The 19,044-nt window shown below is 40.9% G+C and overlaps 1 protein-coding gene across 3 annotated transcripts in view; it reads right to left on the bottom strand.

Moving 5' to 3' along the window:
- Window positions 1-9,673: 9,673 nt before the first annotated feature.
- man1a2 (mannosidase, alpha, class 1A, member 2) overlaps window positions 9,674-19,044 on the bottom strand; it is a 141,108-nt gene continuing 131,737 nt past the window's right edge. For 2 of the 3 annotated variants that reach the window (XM_084361748.1, XM_084361749.1), the window contains exons 13-14: window positions 17,806-17,921; window positions 9,674-9,956 (exon numbers count right to left, since the gene is read on the bottom strand). In XM_084361748.1, the coding sequence (XP_084217874.1) occupies window positions 9,797-9,956; window positions 17,806-17,921 (276 nt within the window). In that variant the 3' untranslated portion in view covers window positions 9,674-9,796. Of the gene's footprint in view, window positions 15,042-17,805; window positions 17,922-19,044 lie in introns of all 3 variants that reach the window. The other variant, XM_084361750.1, reaches the window with a different exon arrangement.

Raw genomic sequence — 19,044 nt, forward strand, 5'->3', positions numbered from 1 at the left:
ACAGTGAACGTTAGTCCTGGCTGCCTGTGACTGCAGAGTGTCTGATGCAGACAGAGCACTGGCAATAAGCAATACAGAGAGCCTCACACACTGATATCATGATCAGGATGGTGTCACTCTTTCCTCCACCTTACTCTAATGTTCTCAACCCCACGGAGCAACACAATGAATACTGGATCCCAGAGGGCTGATGTGGATGAGAACTTCAGGCCAACTGCACAGGACAAGACTGACCAACATATCTGTCGCTAAGTATACATACAAGTCTGTACAGCAGACATGTGTAGTATCAGGGGCCTGTGTGTACTGGGATCACACCTTTCCAGTTACAGCTACCTCTGTTACAGGAAGCACCTGTTCACTTTCCCTCTGACTATCTCAGACAAACACACACACACACACACACACACACACACACACACACACACACAAACACAAAATGTTCAAAGTGCCAGGAAAGATTTCTAGACACATAGTCCAAAGGTGTCCTCGACTTTGGAACATCTAAACTTTTTTGTTCCACAGGTTGTTGAATTTCTCTGAAACACACACACACACACACACACACACACACACACACACACACACACACACACACACACAGAGGCTTCATACGTGTCAAAGAGATCAGCGCAGACAGTCATGGAGGAGTTAATTTACTGTACATGAACCTTTGTTTCACTCAGGCAGGTTAAGATTCACCGCTTTTCAGGCAGCAGGTTGAGTTTCAAGTTAAAGTTGTGATTAATGACATTCAGCCACTAAACGTGTCATTTCATCTCCCCTTCCACTGCATTCACACCACAACACCACTGTTGTTTGAATCATCTGCCCCCTCAAGTGTTCCCTGTTTGTTGCACTAGCTAAAGTTGCTAACGTGAGCTAACGTTGCTAACAGGACTCCCTAATAACTCTGTATTTTGCCTGGAGGCGGTGCCTTACATCCTGCCTCAAGTGTTGTGTGCTTGACGCGCCTTCTCGACGGCTCGCAGTGGGTGTCTCATCACTTGTAACGTCATACAGAGATGATTTTCATTTTTGGTGATCATCACTGCTCCTGTCCCCTGTAAAACCAAAAGTCAACACTGATCTATTAATTGCAATCAAGACCACGATGTTTTTATTTTTATTACCTAAATCTAACTTAGCAGTTTTATCACCTAAACTTAACCAACCTGCAGCTGAAAAGTGGAAATATTCTTTTAAAAACACCACTACCTTTCCAAAAGGTTTTCTAACAGAAAACTTCTCATAAAACCACGCAAACAGTCTTACAGCAGAATATCACATTACATGCACATAGATGAGGCTGAATACACAAATTATTGGGGAACAATGTGCACTCAGACAGTCAGGGAGCTCGCTGAAGCATGCACTACTACTTCCTGCAAAAATACCACATAGCTAATGTTGCTAATGCTAGCTAGCTAACATTAGGGCAGTACAGTAAAATCATCAATTCACAATCATAACAAGGTTTTTAAGGAAAAGAGACACTTTTATTCTGCACCTTTCTACAAGCTCTGTAGATGTATTGTTTTTTTCAAATTGATTAGTGTGCTTGAAAATGTTATCAGTATCAGTACCTTTAAATAATCGATTTGGTGAACACTTATCATCCAGAATGGTAAGACAGTGAATTTGCTGGCTGGACGCAGCAATGTTGCACAGTCAGTGACAGGTAAAGGTGCTCCTTGACTTGCAGCTTTTAAAAACCAGGTGGGGCTGCAGAGTGAAGGGCAGGTGGATGGTGCTGAAAGTGCAGCAGTGCGTGCGTTACTGTTGACAGTGGGCAGAGGTCAACATCACATCAACCTCTCTGAATGCTGTGTTAGTGTGCTATGGATCTGTGTTTTAACATATGACAGGACCGACAGACACTAACAAGCTCCTCTACGGTGAAGCCCTGGAAATTAGGGGGCAGCAGCAAATCAGTGTGGCGGGAGGTTTGGGGTCCAGAGAGAGGAGCAGAGCCTGGAAGAGAACTTCCTTCTGATCTTTCATGGCAAAATCTACCAAATCCTGTGTCTTTTGTTATGGCTGGAATGCTCAACATATTGGGAACATTGAAAGAATATTAAGGTTTGATAAAATCTGAAGTAAACAAGGAGGGCAAAGGACAGCAAACGTGTACATTTAAATCATAAGAATAAAAACCCTGTCTTATTGTAACATGACTCATAAAAGGTCTGAAAATTCCTGAATAAAACCAGAAATAAGTTCAGGGGGTCTGTAGATTTAAACAGTTCATTCAGTACATTCAATAAGGTAGTTGTGTGTCAGGCTAGTCCACTTTGATGGAGAAAGAGACTGACGGGACACATACAAGCTTTCAACACTTAACATTGTCATGACGTAATGATTTTTGTTTGTCGTTAGCACATACATTACATCTGAAAAATTGTATTTACCACAGTGGTGTTGCACTCAGAGACTGCGGGGGGCGCCAAATCGCACAAAATGCCAATTTCTATGTAATGTTGCTATAAAAGTCAAGATATATCTCTCAAACCGAGCCTGTCCTCGTCAGAAAAACAACCATAAAAGTCAAAAGAAAGCAGCTTATTACGACATATATTTACGTTTCATGTAAGGTGACGACCTCTAAAGCTTCAACACTTCATGTTGTACGAAAGCCAAGAACAGCTGTAGGTGCAGTTCTTTTATAATGCTGTTATCTTCAGATCACAACATAATTATTGCATCATCTCATACTACACCATGTATTACAGTAATTTGTCTTGAAACTCCCAAACTTGTTATCGCCATAAATCGTCCATCTTCTGGAGATAATGACCCAAAAAGCAGATGTGTGTGTGTGTGTGTGTGTGTGTGTGTGTTTTGGGGTGGAACCAACAGTCACAAACAGACGTTACTTTAGTTTCATTTATGGTAGTTTCTTTGAGAAAATAAAATCCCCACATTGCTTTTACACTCATTCATCTTCTTATGAATATGAAATAACACGTTCAGCAGAACAAACACTCATTCACACAGACTCACAGGATGTAGGCTCACAGCAGTAGTACGTGACAGAACTACCTGTCTCGCCAAACATTTGCCTTCATTACTGAGGAAACTCAGAGCGTCTGCAGGCATCAGACAGGGATTCATGTATTTACCTCCATCAGTCTGTGCTCAGTGCAGTGAAACACACTGCAGGCTGTCACACCGCTCTGCAGGTTCAGTATGTACACACTGATAAAGCCAACATGCAAACTACAATGATTCTCTCTGGATTAGTGTCAGCTTTGGGTGATGAGAGAGTTGAGAGTTTAACATCTTTCCTGAACATATCATTTAGTTTTTTTGAAAACTGATGTCATTCATAACCTGGTGCTGTAGTTTTCCAGCACTGTGTGGGGCGGGTGAGACAATACACTGTGTCAGACTTCCCCTGGTGTCTTTAAGTTGACCTGCATGCCAATTATTATCAGACCTTCAGGCCACCTCATTTACATAAAACTCCCAAATTCAAAAGACATGACATATGGAAAAGAGCCAGTACAGAAGGGGAACAAAACAAGAAGCAGAACACAGATGTGTTCCTTTCATTTTCCAAATTAATTTCAATTTGAATTTTTCAATTTCCACTGAAGCTTCTCAACTCCCATTTAATATTACTCAGCTTAACTTCATATTTAATGTGCCATTTCTTGATACCAATTAATCATTTCAGTATCAAATTCAATTTCAAATTTGTAAAGGTCCAGTTTATAAGAAAGCTCAGTTTTGAGCCCTATTCCTAACTCGTCAAATACTGACGCTTTGGGATGGCGGCCGACCCGACACTCAAAAATCAACTTTCTTACAAATGACCTTTAATCGTGAGCTTATTATAGCTAGCAGCAGAGAAACAACTCTCAGGCTAGCCTGTTGTCCTGCTATCAGCTCAATGAGGCTGTACTTAGGCACAGCAGTGCTTTGAACTGCTAACATCAACATGCTAACAATACCAACATGCTGATGCTAAGCAGATACAACGTGTACTTTCTTCATCATCTTAGTTCAGCCTAACATACTAGCTTGCTAATAAGCACAAAACACCACGGTCCAAATGTATAAACCATGAGTACACAAGAAAAATGACAAGTGACAATGTGCGCACTGGTACACATCTTTAACACCATGTGTACCATGCACGCAGTCTATTCAGTCTGATTATTGTGAAGTTGCGAGTTGGCAAAAAATGATAAGAAAAGTGTGAGTTAGGGTGACGTTTTATTTAGAGGTGTTTTTTTCACTAAATTGTGTTGTGATTACATCTATAGTTTAAAAAACCTTCACTATGATTAAACAGTGATGCACGAGGTGTTACCCTTGTTTTTACTGTCGTCTGTATATCTGTTTGTCAGTGTGCATTATGATAATTATAATGATAATCATCCTTATATAAATAGACACATAAATACATGATCTTTATATATGTCAATAAAGATTATTTTCCTGTATAACTGGGGAGTAAGTATCCTTCAGGATTGCTAAAGCCAGAACTGAAGCCCCCAGATAGTACTCTTTTTCCTCTGTAAGTTTGATCAATCATTACATCAAATTCATGGCCTGCAAAATAATGCTTCCTCTTCTTCAACTGCTTCTTTGCTTCCAACATTTCTCCTCAAAACTAAATTACATTGGGGGGGTGTGAGCCATTTACTGTAAACTGTGGGGATGGTCAGACAGCTCGTGCTCGTGCTCGTGCTCGTGCGTAAAATTTCAGGATGATTGAGATGTATGAGGAAAAGACACGTGGGAACAGACGTACGTGGGGTTTTATAAATCTCACGAAAAGACTGCGCATGCATGTTTCCCGTTTTGTGTGTACATAGATTTCTACACATGAATATACACAGAGTTTTATACATTTGGCCCCAAGTACGGCTGAGGCTGATGGAATGTCATTAGGTTTGCAGGTTGTAAACCAAATTATTTAACAAAGTGAAACTGACTTAAAAAGTTACAATAAATACCATCAATTGAGAAAAAGCTACATGATAAAAGTGAGTCTTAAGAAGAGATTTAAAGGAGGACACTGAGTTTGCCAGCCTGAGATCTCCAGGCAGGGAGTTCCACAGCTGAGGGGACCGAGCAGCAAAGGCCCGGTCACCTTAAATGACTTTTGAGCGATTTTGGAACAATCAGTACGGCCCTGCTGGAAGACCTCAGGCAGCAATCAGGGTCATAGGGAGTTAGCAGATCACAGATATAGGCAGGAGTCTGATCGTTCAGCTCTTTAATATGAATTCTAAAACTCACAGGTAGCCAGTAAAGTTCAGCAAAGTTTAGTGTAATGTGATCACTTCTCTGATTACAGGTTAAAAGCCTGGCAGCAGCGTTTTGTATCTACTGCTGTGTTCGGATGAATACCAGAATTAAGTGCATTACAATAGTCAGGTCTGGAGGAGATAAAAACATGGATGACCTTTTCTAAGTCTGCAGAGGAAAGGAAGGAACTGATCTTTGTAGACTGTCTCAGTCGGGCAAAGCTGGACTGTCACACTTTGATGACCTATAAACCAAAAGACAGCTCTGAGTCAAAGATAACACCTTGGTTGTGGGCCTCTTTGCCAACATTATTTGACAAGGCACCCTGACTAGATGAGAGGTTGGGGCCAGAGGGCATAATTATGACCACTTCTTATATGGAGTTATTTAGCTGCAGGAAATTTTTGGACATCCAGTTTTTAATCTCAGCAAAGCAGAACATAATGCATGAAACATTAGTGTTACCAGGCTTTAATGGGACATACAGTTGGGTGTCATCTGTGTAGCAGTGGTAGGCGATGTCATGTCAGGATTTGCCCCAGGGGTAAAATGTATACAGTGTATGTTGATGGTTGAATGATGACGGTGCTAGATAAAAGGTCGGGGATCACCACAGTGATTAGAAATTATGGTTTATGAATGTTTGTACCACAGTTAATGGAAACCTATCCAATAGCTGAGATATTTAGGTCTGTGTAAAGTGGCGGACTGCCCACCCGACATTGCTAATCCTAAAAATCCCGCATTCACCCTCAGTCTTCAGGTGTGAAATTATCCTCCATAGCTGCACATCCATTGCATGTTAAAACTTAGTGGACAGCACTGAAGACACATTTGAGACTTTATGCAACTATCAGGTCATCATGTGGAGGACACTTTGTGTCAACGTGGGTGTCCCCTGACCAACAACAAAAAGAAGTCATTTTCATTTTAAAATCAACTGACCATGATGTAAATTTTCATTAACTTCATGTGATAGAGGATTCCTTTATGCAGCATCTTTATCTCATCTCCTCTGTTCTCTTATTCATGTTTATGTATGGACATGGACTATGAAATTAAATTAAGTCACGAGTAACTTTGTGAAACGGCTTCGGCAAAATTTAAACAATCGGTGCCGTCTTGTAAAATCAGCATTACATACAAAACATTAAAGTTTTTCTATCCTTGTGCCAGTTGTTGCATCGGAGTAAAAGCCTGTCTGTTTTTCTAGTTTTAAGTGCATCCTGTCTGCTTCTGTATCTAAAGTGCATCCTACCTCCCAGCAGCTGCTTGGATCCACGCACCTGTTCGGCTGTTATCCTATTTCTCCATCTCTGCGCTTACATTAGTTGGGGTTAGTTATTTTAGAGACCCCCACAAAACTCACATTATAACTCAAATCATGATAAAAAGGCTAAATATGGAGGAAATCTCTTCGTGGTGACTCACTGCGTTAAAGGGTTGACATTTCCCCCCCAGATAACAGTACTGGTCTGGAGACAAAACCAATGGAAATGTGTCCAAATTCTACATGTGATGTTAATTCCACAATGTATGCTTGAAAAGTAAGATGATACCTTGTGCTGACTCAACATCAAGACATTGGGAGTTCAGGGGGAACCAGAGAACTGTGATGAACATGAGCGGATGAAGTCTCAGCATAGAAGCGTATCCTGTGAATAAACAAAAGCTGCCACAAAGAAAGGTGCTTATTAGTATGTGTGCTGCCAACTTGGAAGAAGCTGCTGTGTGTTTGTCCAAATTGTTGGGCGGCTCTCTGCCAGCATCCTGGAGGGATGTGACAGCAGGCTGAGCAGCAGAAACCAGAACATGTTTGTCCTTTCAAACACGTCTGAACGGCACTGACAGAGAAAAGCTTTTATTTAAAATGCTGTAAAACAATATTTCTCATACACAGGTCAGTGTTTATTCAAAATGTTCAGAGTAGCTTTCAGTGTTGGTTACATTTGGTACTTTTTAATCCATTGTTTGAACTGAGCAGTCTCTGCTGGACCTCAGTGACTGCTCTGTTGCTCTCGCAGGCTTCAGTCACTGACAACTCTATTTACAACTGACCTGAAAAGGTTCCACTCAGCAGTTTGACCTTATTTAACTCTGATGAGCTGCTGCTGTCAGCCAATCAGTGCTGTAATTTTCACATTTAAAATCAAAACATGTGATTCGATACTATAACAGGACTGCAGACACGCTAGCAGCTCAGTGAGGCTGCACTTCAGCACAGTTACACTATTCGCTAAATGCTAATGTTGGCATGCTAACATGATTACATTTACAGTGCTTACACTGTCCTGGCACAATGCCTCGCCCTCCCCCCGTCATTAATTAGGCATGTCTATGATTTCCAGATTAAGATTTCACTTTGTTTCCTTGTTGAAGAAACAACGGTTAGCAATGAAGCAAGAAACGGATTTTATGATCCACTGCATCTAGAAGGGAAGCAGTTGTGCACAGGGTAAGTTATGGCAGCCCTAAAGGGCCATGCATTCACCCATTTATTTCCTCCGTTTTCCCATGATAACAAGTTAATTTCATTTGTTTTATCGAGATCTTGAGTCATTATCTCGAAATAACAACTGCTGTTTTCCCGAGATAACGATATAATTATTTTGAGATCTCGACATAACGATTTGATTAATTTGAGATCTCGAGATAATGATATAATTAATTCGAGATCTTGAGATAACGATATAATTTTTCGAGATCTCGACATAACGATTTGATTAATTTGAGATCTTGAGATAACGATTTAATTAATTCGAGATCTCGAGATAATGATATAATTAATTCGAGATCTTGAGATAACGATATAATTAATTCGAGATAACCATATAATCAATTCAAGATCTCGAGATAACCATATAGTTAATTTGAGACAACGGGATAATTAATTCGAGATCTCGAGATAACGATTTAATTAATTTGAGATCTCGAGACAACGATATAATTAATTCGAGATCTCGAGATAATGACTGTGATATGATAGGCTTGAGATTTCCATCACACACAAGTGGCATGGCATGTCAGTTAGTCTCTGAGTCATCATCCGGTATCCATGGAGACGCCCGTGACCTCGTAGCTGGTCAGCTATGTAGTTAACGACAACATCAGATCTCGAGATAACGATATAATTAATTCGAGATCTCGAGATAACGATTTAATTAATTCGAGATCTCGAGATAACGATATAATTAATTCGAGATAACGAGATAATTCGAGATCTCGAGATAACGATATAATTAATTCGAGATAACGATTAATAATTAATTATATCGTTATCTCGAATTAATTAAATCGTCTCGAGATCTCGAATTATCTCGTTATCTCGAATTAATTATATCGTTATCTCGAGATCTCGAATTAATTAAATCGTTATCTCACGACATAATTAATTCGAGATCTCGAGATAATGACTGTGATATGATAGGCTTGAGATTTCCATCACACACAAGTGGCATGGCATGTCAGTTAGTCTCTCAGTCATCATCCGGTATCCATGGAGGCGCCCGGGTTTGTAGCTGGTCAGCTATGTAGTTAACGACGACATCAGGCTCACTTAGATTGCGCCGCCGATATAGCTAAAGCCTTGCTAACCGTCTTTTTAGATTATGCACACTAATGTGTATATTATCTGTAATAGCAAGGCATAATGCTATTTCAGCCTGTGTCAGGCCTTGATTGAAAAGATATGTGACGCGGTGATCGATATGCTCCTGCTCCTGACATTGCTACACTGAATGATGTTTCCTGCAATGATTTAATATACTACACTATCGTTTTGTTTTCTCAAGATCTCAAATTAATTATATCGTTATCTCGAGAAAACAAAGTTTCGTTATCTCGAGATCTCAAGAAAATTATCCCGTTATCTTGGGAAAACGGCCGTTGTTATTTTGAGATAACTCGAGATCTTGGGAAAACAAATTAAATTAACTCGTTATCACGGGTATCTCATACTGTCCATTGCTGCAGCTCCTCTATTCACTCTCCATCTGAATACTGTTTTAGTGCCTGTCTCTTTAGGGGCAGTCTGATCTGACTGGTCGGCTCTCTGCAGAACCACAGCCGTGCTGGGGCGTGGCTGAAGTTGGTGACAGTATAGTTGTGACATCACAACCTTAGAGAAGTGCTGACGGCTTGTGTGAAGGATTTTACTGAACACAGGTTGTGTGCATTTCTCTGTTTGTGTGCATCTAAACCTGCTTCATTATCGAAAGACAGGAAATATCACCTTCTACAATATGAGACCTTAAAGCAAACCTCACTTTTTTTATAACACAGATTTATGCTCAACATTTTGAGTTTTGACACAGCAACAAAACTTTACACTGTCCACTGTCAAAGCAGTCACGACACAAAGCATTACATGATGACGTTAACAACCAACAAAACACTGAACACTCTCTTCATATCTGATCACTTTTCATAACATCTTTATTGAATTTGTGTCTCAGTTTTAAACATATTTACAGATACTTTAATTGTATTTTTTAGTTCAGTAAAAATACAAATACAGAACACTCAATTTTCAAAATCAGCGTTGCTCCCAGCGACTCGATGGCCGCCCAGGTTTCGCCTGGGCTTCCTCCCTATCAGAAATAGGTGGCGATGATGTCAGTGTGAAGTCAGAAGGGCTGGGGGGTGGTGGGTGGGCGACAGCCAAGACTCTACTGCATGAATGGTCTGTAGGCTGACTGCCACCAGATGAAAGACAGAGGTGGAGATGAAGTGGATTAATGACGCAGGGATTAAAAAGTGCTGACTGGGCAGAAACATCTCCTGTACGTACACTGATCTGATCGGTGCTGAGGAGGATTGTTGTGGGACGTTCCTCAAAGCTTAAACCAAAAACTGAGGACAAGTGTTGTTGGTGAAAAGATTTAATATGAACTAAATATTGAAACATTAAAACAATTTCACCTCCTTCAATCCAATTAACACTTTGATATTAAGACATCTTTCTGAAATGTTCCTACGCTGGTTTGTGAAATTATATCATTATTTTTCTGAAATCAGCAGACAACATATTCTAAATGTAGAAGGCAGATATTATTAAATATGTTTAGCTTTTTAATTAATGTTATTCTATATTATTGTCGTCCAATTCCATCAAAAGACCAAAACCAACTTCTGACTTCCCTCCCGTCTGTGGCTCTCAGCTCCAAGCTCATTCACTGAAGATGAAAACATTTAATACAGCTCTCAAATATATAGTTACTTTTTTAAAGTAACTAATTTAGTTGGTATTCGAGTATCTCTGGAAGCAACACAGTGTGTGGACCTACTAAAAATAAACTACAATGTCTGTGCTCCTGAAAATGGAGGCACCAGAATAAATAGTTGGCAGTTAATGTACGTTCAAATTTGTTCGTGTCATACAACAAAATTGACTTTTATATAATAGATGTCAGATCACGTTCACATTACACACATGTACATGTGACGACTGTCATATCAGGAGGTAGAGGGGATGGTGGTGGAGCTACAAGAAGGCTGCCATTTCAATATTTGTAAGCGTCAAACTACTGCATGTTTTCAAGGAGCACCGGGATCATTTCCTGCTGTTTGTGGCGTTTTCATCGAGACTTCAGTAAATCTTCAACTGTGTTTACAGAGACCAAAACAGGTATTTTAATCCAAAACGTGATCCAAAAGTGTTTTTGTGCCTAAACTTAACCGGAGCATATGTATAACGTTGTCAACTGGAAACTGAGCTGAAGATACATAAAGTTGCAACGTGAAAAAAGTTACGGTTTAAGATATCTGTGGTTTGCTGAAATGTACACTGCCAATATTTATTCTCGTGGTTCATCGATGTGTTTTGAACAGGAGCTCTGAGGCCCAGAGGAAGAGGAGATATATCAGGCTCAGCTTTCCAGTAGGATCGATTCATTGTTTGGTCTTTTAATGAAATATGTGACAATAGGAAAATCATTTCTTCAGCCTCGCTCTTGAAATCTGAACTTTTACGAGATCTTTCTTTTAATTCTCACTTGAGATGAACAGCGTGTGGAGGCAACAGTAAACAGCCACACGGCCAACGGCTGCAGCTTCAAACCTGTCAATCATTTGATCCTTGTTGTCTTTTTCCACTTCTACAGTCAGTCATGTTAATAATCACCTGCAGATGAAAATATGACCTATTGCCAGGCGGGGACAATTTTTTCCAGGACATGTGGCGATATAGGAAGCTGTTAGTAAGTCAGCGTATTGATACGTTTCAACAACTTTTAGTCATGTAGCAGCGAACAAAACAGTCAGTCATCTGATGATCTGAGCAGTTCACTTTTACCATTGTGTCCTGGTTACAAGTCCGCTGTCAACTTTCCATCACAGTTTCAATCTATCTGCACGTCAGAGGACAGACAACGTTTGTGCAAACAAAAACAATCAGAAGGGATTCACCTCATAATGATGTAATACAAAACACAAAGCAACGAGTGTGAAAAAGCACAGTCATGGCCAAGGCGTCACATCCAACAATAAGGCTTGAAAAGAATCATGCACGCACGCACGCACGCACGCACACGCAAGCACGCACACACTTCTTGGTGCAACTCCTGCTCTTCAGTCAGGTGATATGCAGAGTTGGTCATACTGGGAGGTTCATGTTGCACAAACTGGTAACCAACAGACTTAAACATGAGCTCACAGAAAACGTTGGGACATTTTGAAACTCTCTCTTTCTCTCTTTCTCACACACACACACACACACACACACACACACACACACACACACACACACACACACACACACACACACACACACACACACACACACACACACACACACACACACACACACAATACAGGTTTAACGAGCCCATCATACATCCTATTTTCTGCATTTTCATAAACTTTTTTCTTCAGAACAAATTATCACGGTTGAATCCCTACAAACACGGATGGTGAATCAGACAGGTGGAGGATGGAGTGTTTGACATTGGTGAGTTATTCTTCGTTGTAGTGTTGGATTATCAAACCAGCAGGTCTCAGTCATTACAACAGGAAAGTACGGCGATTAGTTTCATTAATAGTTTTGCCTTCACTTAACATCCCGATGCCTCTCGGCTGCCATTCTGTTTCCCTGCTGGTGAACATTTCTTGCGGTTAAGCTACAAACGTCACAAATCTTTGGGCACCTCATGCTTTGATTCAGAGGGCTGTGATGTGATTATAAAGCGATTAGCGACGGCTCAAAATGTTTGATTTCTATTCAAGATTTATCTTTTCTCCCTGTGTGACTACTTGCTACTTGTAATGATCTATAATTAAAAAAGACAGATGAATTTACTTCTTCTTGCAGTAAAATGATATTTAATGAATGTGTTGAGGTTTGTGTTAGAGTTGGACTGAACCTGCAGCATCTAATTCAAAAGGAATGAGCAGCTGCTCTTTTGTTGGCTGTGAGTCAGTTTGGATTTTAGAATAAAAGTCTCGATCGGGAAGGTCGGGCACAATGAACTGAGGTGTGTAAATCCTGTCTGTCACCAGGGAGGATAGTTTCAGAATTGAGCTGTTTTGGTTGTTTGCTAACATAATGTTTTTTAACAGACTGCTATATATATATAATGTGAGCAGTAACCTCTCACACTGCTTTGGATGTAACAGAGAGCGTTGTGTCAGGAGCGATAAGTGGAGGCAGAAACATGCTGGCGAGTGAGCAGACAGCTCGTTGTGGCGGCTCTGACTTCTCTCAGCGAGGCCAAGCTCTTGATAAACTGCAACCGCACGCAGTGAGTAAAATATTCTGACTGTCAAACTCTTACAGAGAGGAGGAAAGATAACGACTCAGCAAAGGTTATGAAAAATAACATTTTGAATAAAGGTTATTCAAACTTTATAAACCAGCGAAAAAATGTTCTTGATTTGTGCCGTTTCTGACTTCTGAACTTTTCCCAGACCCCAATTTCATCAGATAATAAGATTTTGATGATTGACTGATGATATGATATGATGAGGACTTTAAGCAGTTGGGTAAAACGATGAACAGGGTCAAATCAATGTACAGTAGCTGGTTATGATTGTTCACTAAACAACACAACACCAAGGGAACCAGTTGCAGCTTTCTGAATCTGAAATTGAAAACTACATTTCTATCCGAAATAGTTTAGTGATTTCCAAGCAAAACCTTTATGAGACTATTCAACAGGTGGACATTAAATTAAGGTTTCATAAATGACCAGATGCGTCAAGAGTCATGTGGGAACACTGACATTTCACTGTGGACAGGAGAGGTAGAGGTAAGAATGGAGGAGAGAGAGGAGACGGTTAAATAATTAAAGATAAAAGCAAGAAATAAGAGTAATTGCGGAAAACGAAAGTGAATTTTAACACCAGGAAGAGTTCTGGTGATGTGGAGTTAAACAGAGAAAATGTGGCATTGGAGCTCAGCAGGGACACACAGCAGACTCTTCATTTACTCAGCTCTCTCAGTGCTACACCTCCACTGTCATCTTCTTCTTCAGTCTTTCCATACAAAGTGCACAAATGAATGATTTACAGCAGAGGTTATTTTAACAACACGCACACATGCACACATACATTAGCGCAATTGGGTTCTGGCCTCATATCAGATTGTACGAACTGAAATGATTTGGAGTGATTTATGAAAGGTGTCAAATGAGAGAACAGAGGCGATGAGAGGAGGGTGGAGAAGCTCTGCGATGGTGTGATCAGAGAAAAGGTGGAGGAGAGAGAAAAAAACAAAAATCAGCGTCCTTACTAGTAGCAGCAGAACGTTTAGGGAAAGTTTTGTGACCTGACGACTAACTGGAGGACAAACTGGAAAGATGTGGATGAGGGGAGAAGTGGAGATGGGGAGGCCTGCTGCTGTCCCTGTGTCATTACTGTTCCACTTACAATGGTCCACTTTTCTGAAAGAGGAGGATTAGAGGAGGAGGTGGAGACTGCTGACACAACCCGCCCTCGCACTGATGATGTGACGAGCCGCTAACAGTTCCAGGGCAAAGTTCATCTGATGAAGATTAAACAGGAAGTGGATTGGGGAGGGGTTGGATCAGGGAGAAGCGGAGGGCTCTGATTCAACCCTGTGTCCCCATTAACGATTTGTCCAAACAAAATAAAAAAAAAAAAAACACCTCATCAACAGACCCTGTAGAGTCCTCAAGTCTGTCTGCCTGGAAAAAAGACACTTCCATCAGTGCAGTGTCAAACTGACTGATCCTTCACAGAAGCCCATACGCACTCTCAGTGCCTCAGCTCGAGTCTGTATGGGAGCAAAGTTTGGTCAAATCTCAAATAAACACTAAAAATAATAACAAAAAACTAAGTTAAGCTTCCGGTTTTGGAGCTCGGTCCTTCAGAGAAAAGAGTTGATTCAAGCCAATCGTGAGGCTGAGCAGCAAACCCACCGTCTGTCTGATATAAGCAGAGAAGACAGAGAGATCCACAGAGAGTCGTAGAGTAAAACGCAGGAGAAGAGAGGGAGACTCAGCGACCTCTCCAGCTGCAGTGGTCTGTGCCCGAGGCTCTCTCTCCGTCTCCTCTGGTTGACGTCTGCAGTCCAAAAGCAGTTGAGTTTGTAGAGCTGAATATAAGTTTGTCCAGTGTTCAGGTGGGTGGGTTTTTGGGTGGAGCCCCCTGGTGCTGTGGAGGAGGAGGAGGAGGAGGACCTGTCTGTCTACCGCTGAGCCGGCTCGCTGCCAGGCAGGGTGATGTTGCCCAGGTGGAGGACAGGAAGCGGGTGAGCCTCCGTGTTGAAGACCCAACTCTCCAACGGCATCAGGTCGTCGCTGGAGAACAACAGGTACAGATACCTGAGGGGGGGCGGGTGGTGGGAGGGATGTGTGTGGGGAACAGGGGGGTTCACGGAGGGAGGATGAGAGGGATTGGGTAAGAAAGGTGAAGAAGAAGAAATAAGTGAATGACATCACTGCCAGCAAAAACTCAAATCATTTCTGCAGATTTGTCAAAGAACAGAATGTCAGCTTAAAAGGTCTCTCATTTAAAACAATGAAAACAAAAGATGCAGTTTGATGACATCATGAAGTAGCGTGGGATCATGGGAGTTGTTGTCTTCATTGTTAAACAACCACCATTGCTGCTGAAAATGGCAGAAATGTTCACGGACGAGGAAATGTTTGAACGTTTTAAATCACGTTATGTTTAGTCTCATTTGTCGGCTTCCTTCCTCGCTCTCTGACAGATCATCTGATGTTTCTCCTGAAGTTATAACGTCAGGCGACCAAATGAAATGCACCGTTACCTTGAATAAATTAGTTGAACATTGTTGGAAACATTTATGAGATTGCAAGTACAAAAGTCAACAAAATATAAAACAAAGATGTTACATATTATATCTTTTAAAGGTACGGGAATCTCAGAGTTCTGAATTTGTGGCTGAATAGCATTAACAATGAATGCCATCATCTTCTAGGAATGTTATTACGCTGCTTCGATGTCATTTGTTTAACTAAACATTCAAGTCTTTATTTCCTGGTTGACATTCTGGATTTGAAACCAGTTTGGATCCAAAAAAAGGAGAAAAAGGAGATGTGTGTGCAGCATGACACAACTGTAAATAAAAGAGTGTGGTGTTGTGAACACTTTGGAGTGAAGGGCGGCTCAGTCTTCTGCTCACTGAGGGTTCATCACGGTCATATATGCAGTTTCTGACTGTGGGAGTCCTATTATCTTTGCACTGGTTGCTACGTTCCTGTGTTGCCATAACAACCTACACTACAATTGTCTTTTTTGCAGTCATTTTCATCTTCATTTAATTTTCTGTAAATTAAATGCTTTTCACACCAGATATAAACAGAAATAACACACGTATCTTCACAGGAACTGTAAATATGGAATAAAGGGAAGTCTAAATCAAGTTTATAAACCTTTAATCTTTACTGGCTACAACTACAAACAAAAATCTGCCTGTGTGATGCATCATTGTGTGCAGACTGCAGCTAATGGAAGGGTTAATTAAGGATTCAGAGCTTTGATTACAACCTGCTCACTGGCTCTGTAATTCTTTATAAAATGTCATTAACATTAAAATAAATGTGACAACCACACACAGCTGTAATTAAGTTTCACATTTCAACAATTATCATTAAATGATAAAGTCGAACTCATGATTCACAGAGTTGAGTTAATCAACAGAAGTTTGGACACTACATCTTCCTGCTGGTCAGTGTGACCGGCAGCCAATCAGCAGCCTGTTTTGCACAGAGTTGCTGCATTGCTTTGATGTGACTGGCTGGCAGCCAGCAGGGATAAAGACTGACAACAGATACACACCAAAGGCTGCATAACACTGAGGCTTTCAAATGTCATCGTCTCACAAGTTAGCAGCCAGTGTGGCGGCTGACCTTTAACGACTTTTACAGCAAAGACTCATTTTACTGCTGGTTGATGCTTTGTGAGTGTTAATTTGAAACGCAGTGAAGTTAAAGATGGAGGCCTCCTGCTCACACAGAGCAGCTAATAAAGCGCAGTTTTCTCTGGTTTATGGTCTTTATGGTCTGCATCTCTCACACAGTTTGACTGACAGTAGCAGCTGTGTACACTGAATCATATTGGCTCAGTTCACATGTGCAGTAGTGCCAGGACAGGATAACTCAAAGAGCTGCCAGTAGGGGGAATCAGAGAGCCACATTAGGCTTCATTTAGCCGTCTGGGTCAACGTGTGCATACAGAGCCTCCTCTCTTCATCAATCAGTGATGATGATGATGACATCAGAGCCGCCCTTTACATTATCTTGTACAACAAATAAGGTTTCTGTGTTCATGTGACTGGCTCTATAACAACCACATGAAAATGTAAAAAATGAACAAAAGATGAAGATTAATTAGCCAGTAATGTGAATCATAAAGCTTCTTTTCAAAGGCCCTAGATCTCAATAATTTAAAACGTCGTCAGTCTGTGTTGGACCTTTTGTCCCGATACAAAGGCTTCATTATGTCACTAAGTAGTTCTGCTACAGTAAAATTAAAGGGAGAATGGAGGAGTCAGGAGCAACCAGTGAGCGGTTAGATGAAGAGCTGCAGGTGAGAGGCTGCACACCTTCAGCTCCTCGGCAACATAACCAGCTCCTCTCACCGCACACGGCTGGAAAACTCAAATCAGATCACAGCTGATCATGTCATGATGGAAAAAGACAAACTATTGACTGACTTCTCTGTTAAAACACATCACACACCAAATGTTTATCTTACAAAGTAGCTGCTCAAACAGGGTTTGGTGTGGTATGAAGCCTCACAGTAATCTAACTACATTCTAACTTTAATTTGCCTTTTAGTTTTTTGTTTAAATAAACTGAACCCTGTTGAAGGTCGCTGACTGACATAATGCTGCTTTTACATTTGAGAAAGAGATTTTTTTGCTCCTTTATTCTAAAAAATAATTCTACAACATATGAGCAAGTAATTGTTGCAATCACTTTTCACTGACAAGTCCTTCAATCAGCCACTCCACCACCCGCCCACCAAATCATTATAGTAATCACAAAAGTGATTAATTCATTAACAAAGATACAGATGATTGATAAATCAAGGCACATGATTAACGTATTAACGACTTACTTGAGCGTCTCGGCCAGGAAGAAGCTCTGTTGCACGTCGTCGTAGGTCGGGTTGGAGGAGTAGACGTCCTTCACCCCGGAGAAACCTCCACTCACCCTGCAGTACTTATCAATGGCCTGGAGGAGAGGAGGGAGGGAAGGAACAGAGGAGGGAGTGGAATGAATAGGAGAAGAAGAAAGGGAGGGAGAACAGAAGACGATTTAAGAAAATGGGAAAGGGGTGAAAGGAAAAGGGAAGGAGGAAGGAAGTTAAGGAGGAAAGAAAGGAAAAGAAAGAGGAAACGTGGAAGTGGTGGGGTAGAAACGGGCAGAAAGAAAAGGAAGGATGGGAAAAAAGGTAAAAGAACGATAAAGTGATCACACAGAGAAAGACAAAGACAAGGAGAAGCCAAAGAAAAGGGCAAAGAGAAAAGGTGGGGGGATGGAGAGCACAATTTTAATAAGCTTTCAAAAGCATGCTCTAATTAATTTCTTTGCTAGTGACAGATTAGTGCGAGTCCTGGGGAGACACATACAGGAAACAGCAGCTGTAGAGAATGGGAGGAAAAGAAGATTACCACAAATGCCTCGCCCTGCCTCCCCTGCATTTACATTTTATTCTACAACATTTCCTCTTTGTCCCTCATCAACCAGAAGCAGCTTCACGATGCATATGAGGGAGCTGCTGAGTAATGGTCAAGTTAAAGTTTTTATTTAAGCGAGGCAGAGTCCGTGGCGCTCTCTCAGGGGTCATTTTTACAATCTCATCAGGCTGCCTTTCAACCATCGTCTGCAGATTCACAATGACTGGCAAAATGAGAGCTGATTGGAGATTGTTAGATGTTTCTTTCTAAAAATGCCTTTTGTCCTCTGTGTTTAGGCTGTTCTCCTTCCTTTTTTACATTTACTAGCGGCTGTGTGATTTTGTTGGATATGGTTTGGATTCTTTTTTTCAAGTCACACAAAAAGACACATGACGTCCAGTCTTTTTACCACAAATTTAAGCAACTTTTGAAGGTGATTTGAATTGTGATGTAAATCCCCTCTATGGATTTCTGGGGTTTTATCTCCCATCCTCTAAACACAACAAATGTAATGTCAACGACAACAAAACCAACAAACAGCCAGATAGATAACAGCAGAGCCCGGGACCACTTATATGACTATGTCTGCTTAAACAAACACAAATCAAGTGCTGTTAGTCAGAAAAAAAACACTCTCCTCTGTGTTACTATGACAACAAATACTGCAGAGACAGCAA

This window comes from Pagrus pagrus (genome assembly GCF_965226575.1).
Source record: "Pagrus pagrus genome assembly, chromosome: 9".
NCBI classification, from domain to species: Eukaryota; Metazoa; Chordata; class Actinopteri; order Spariformes; family Sparidae; genus Pagrus; species Pagrus pagrus.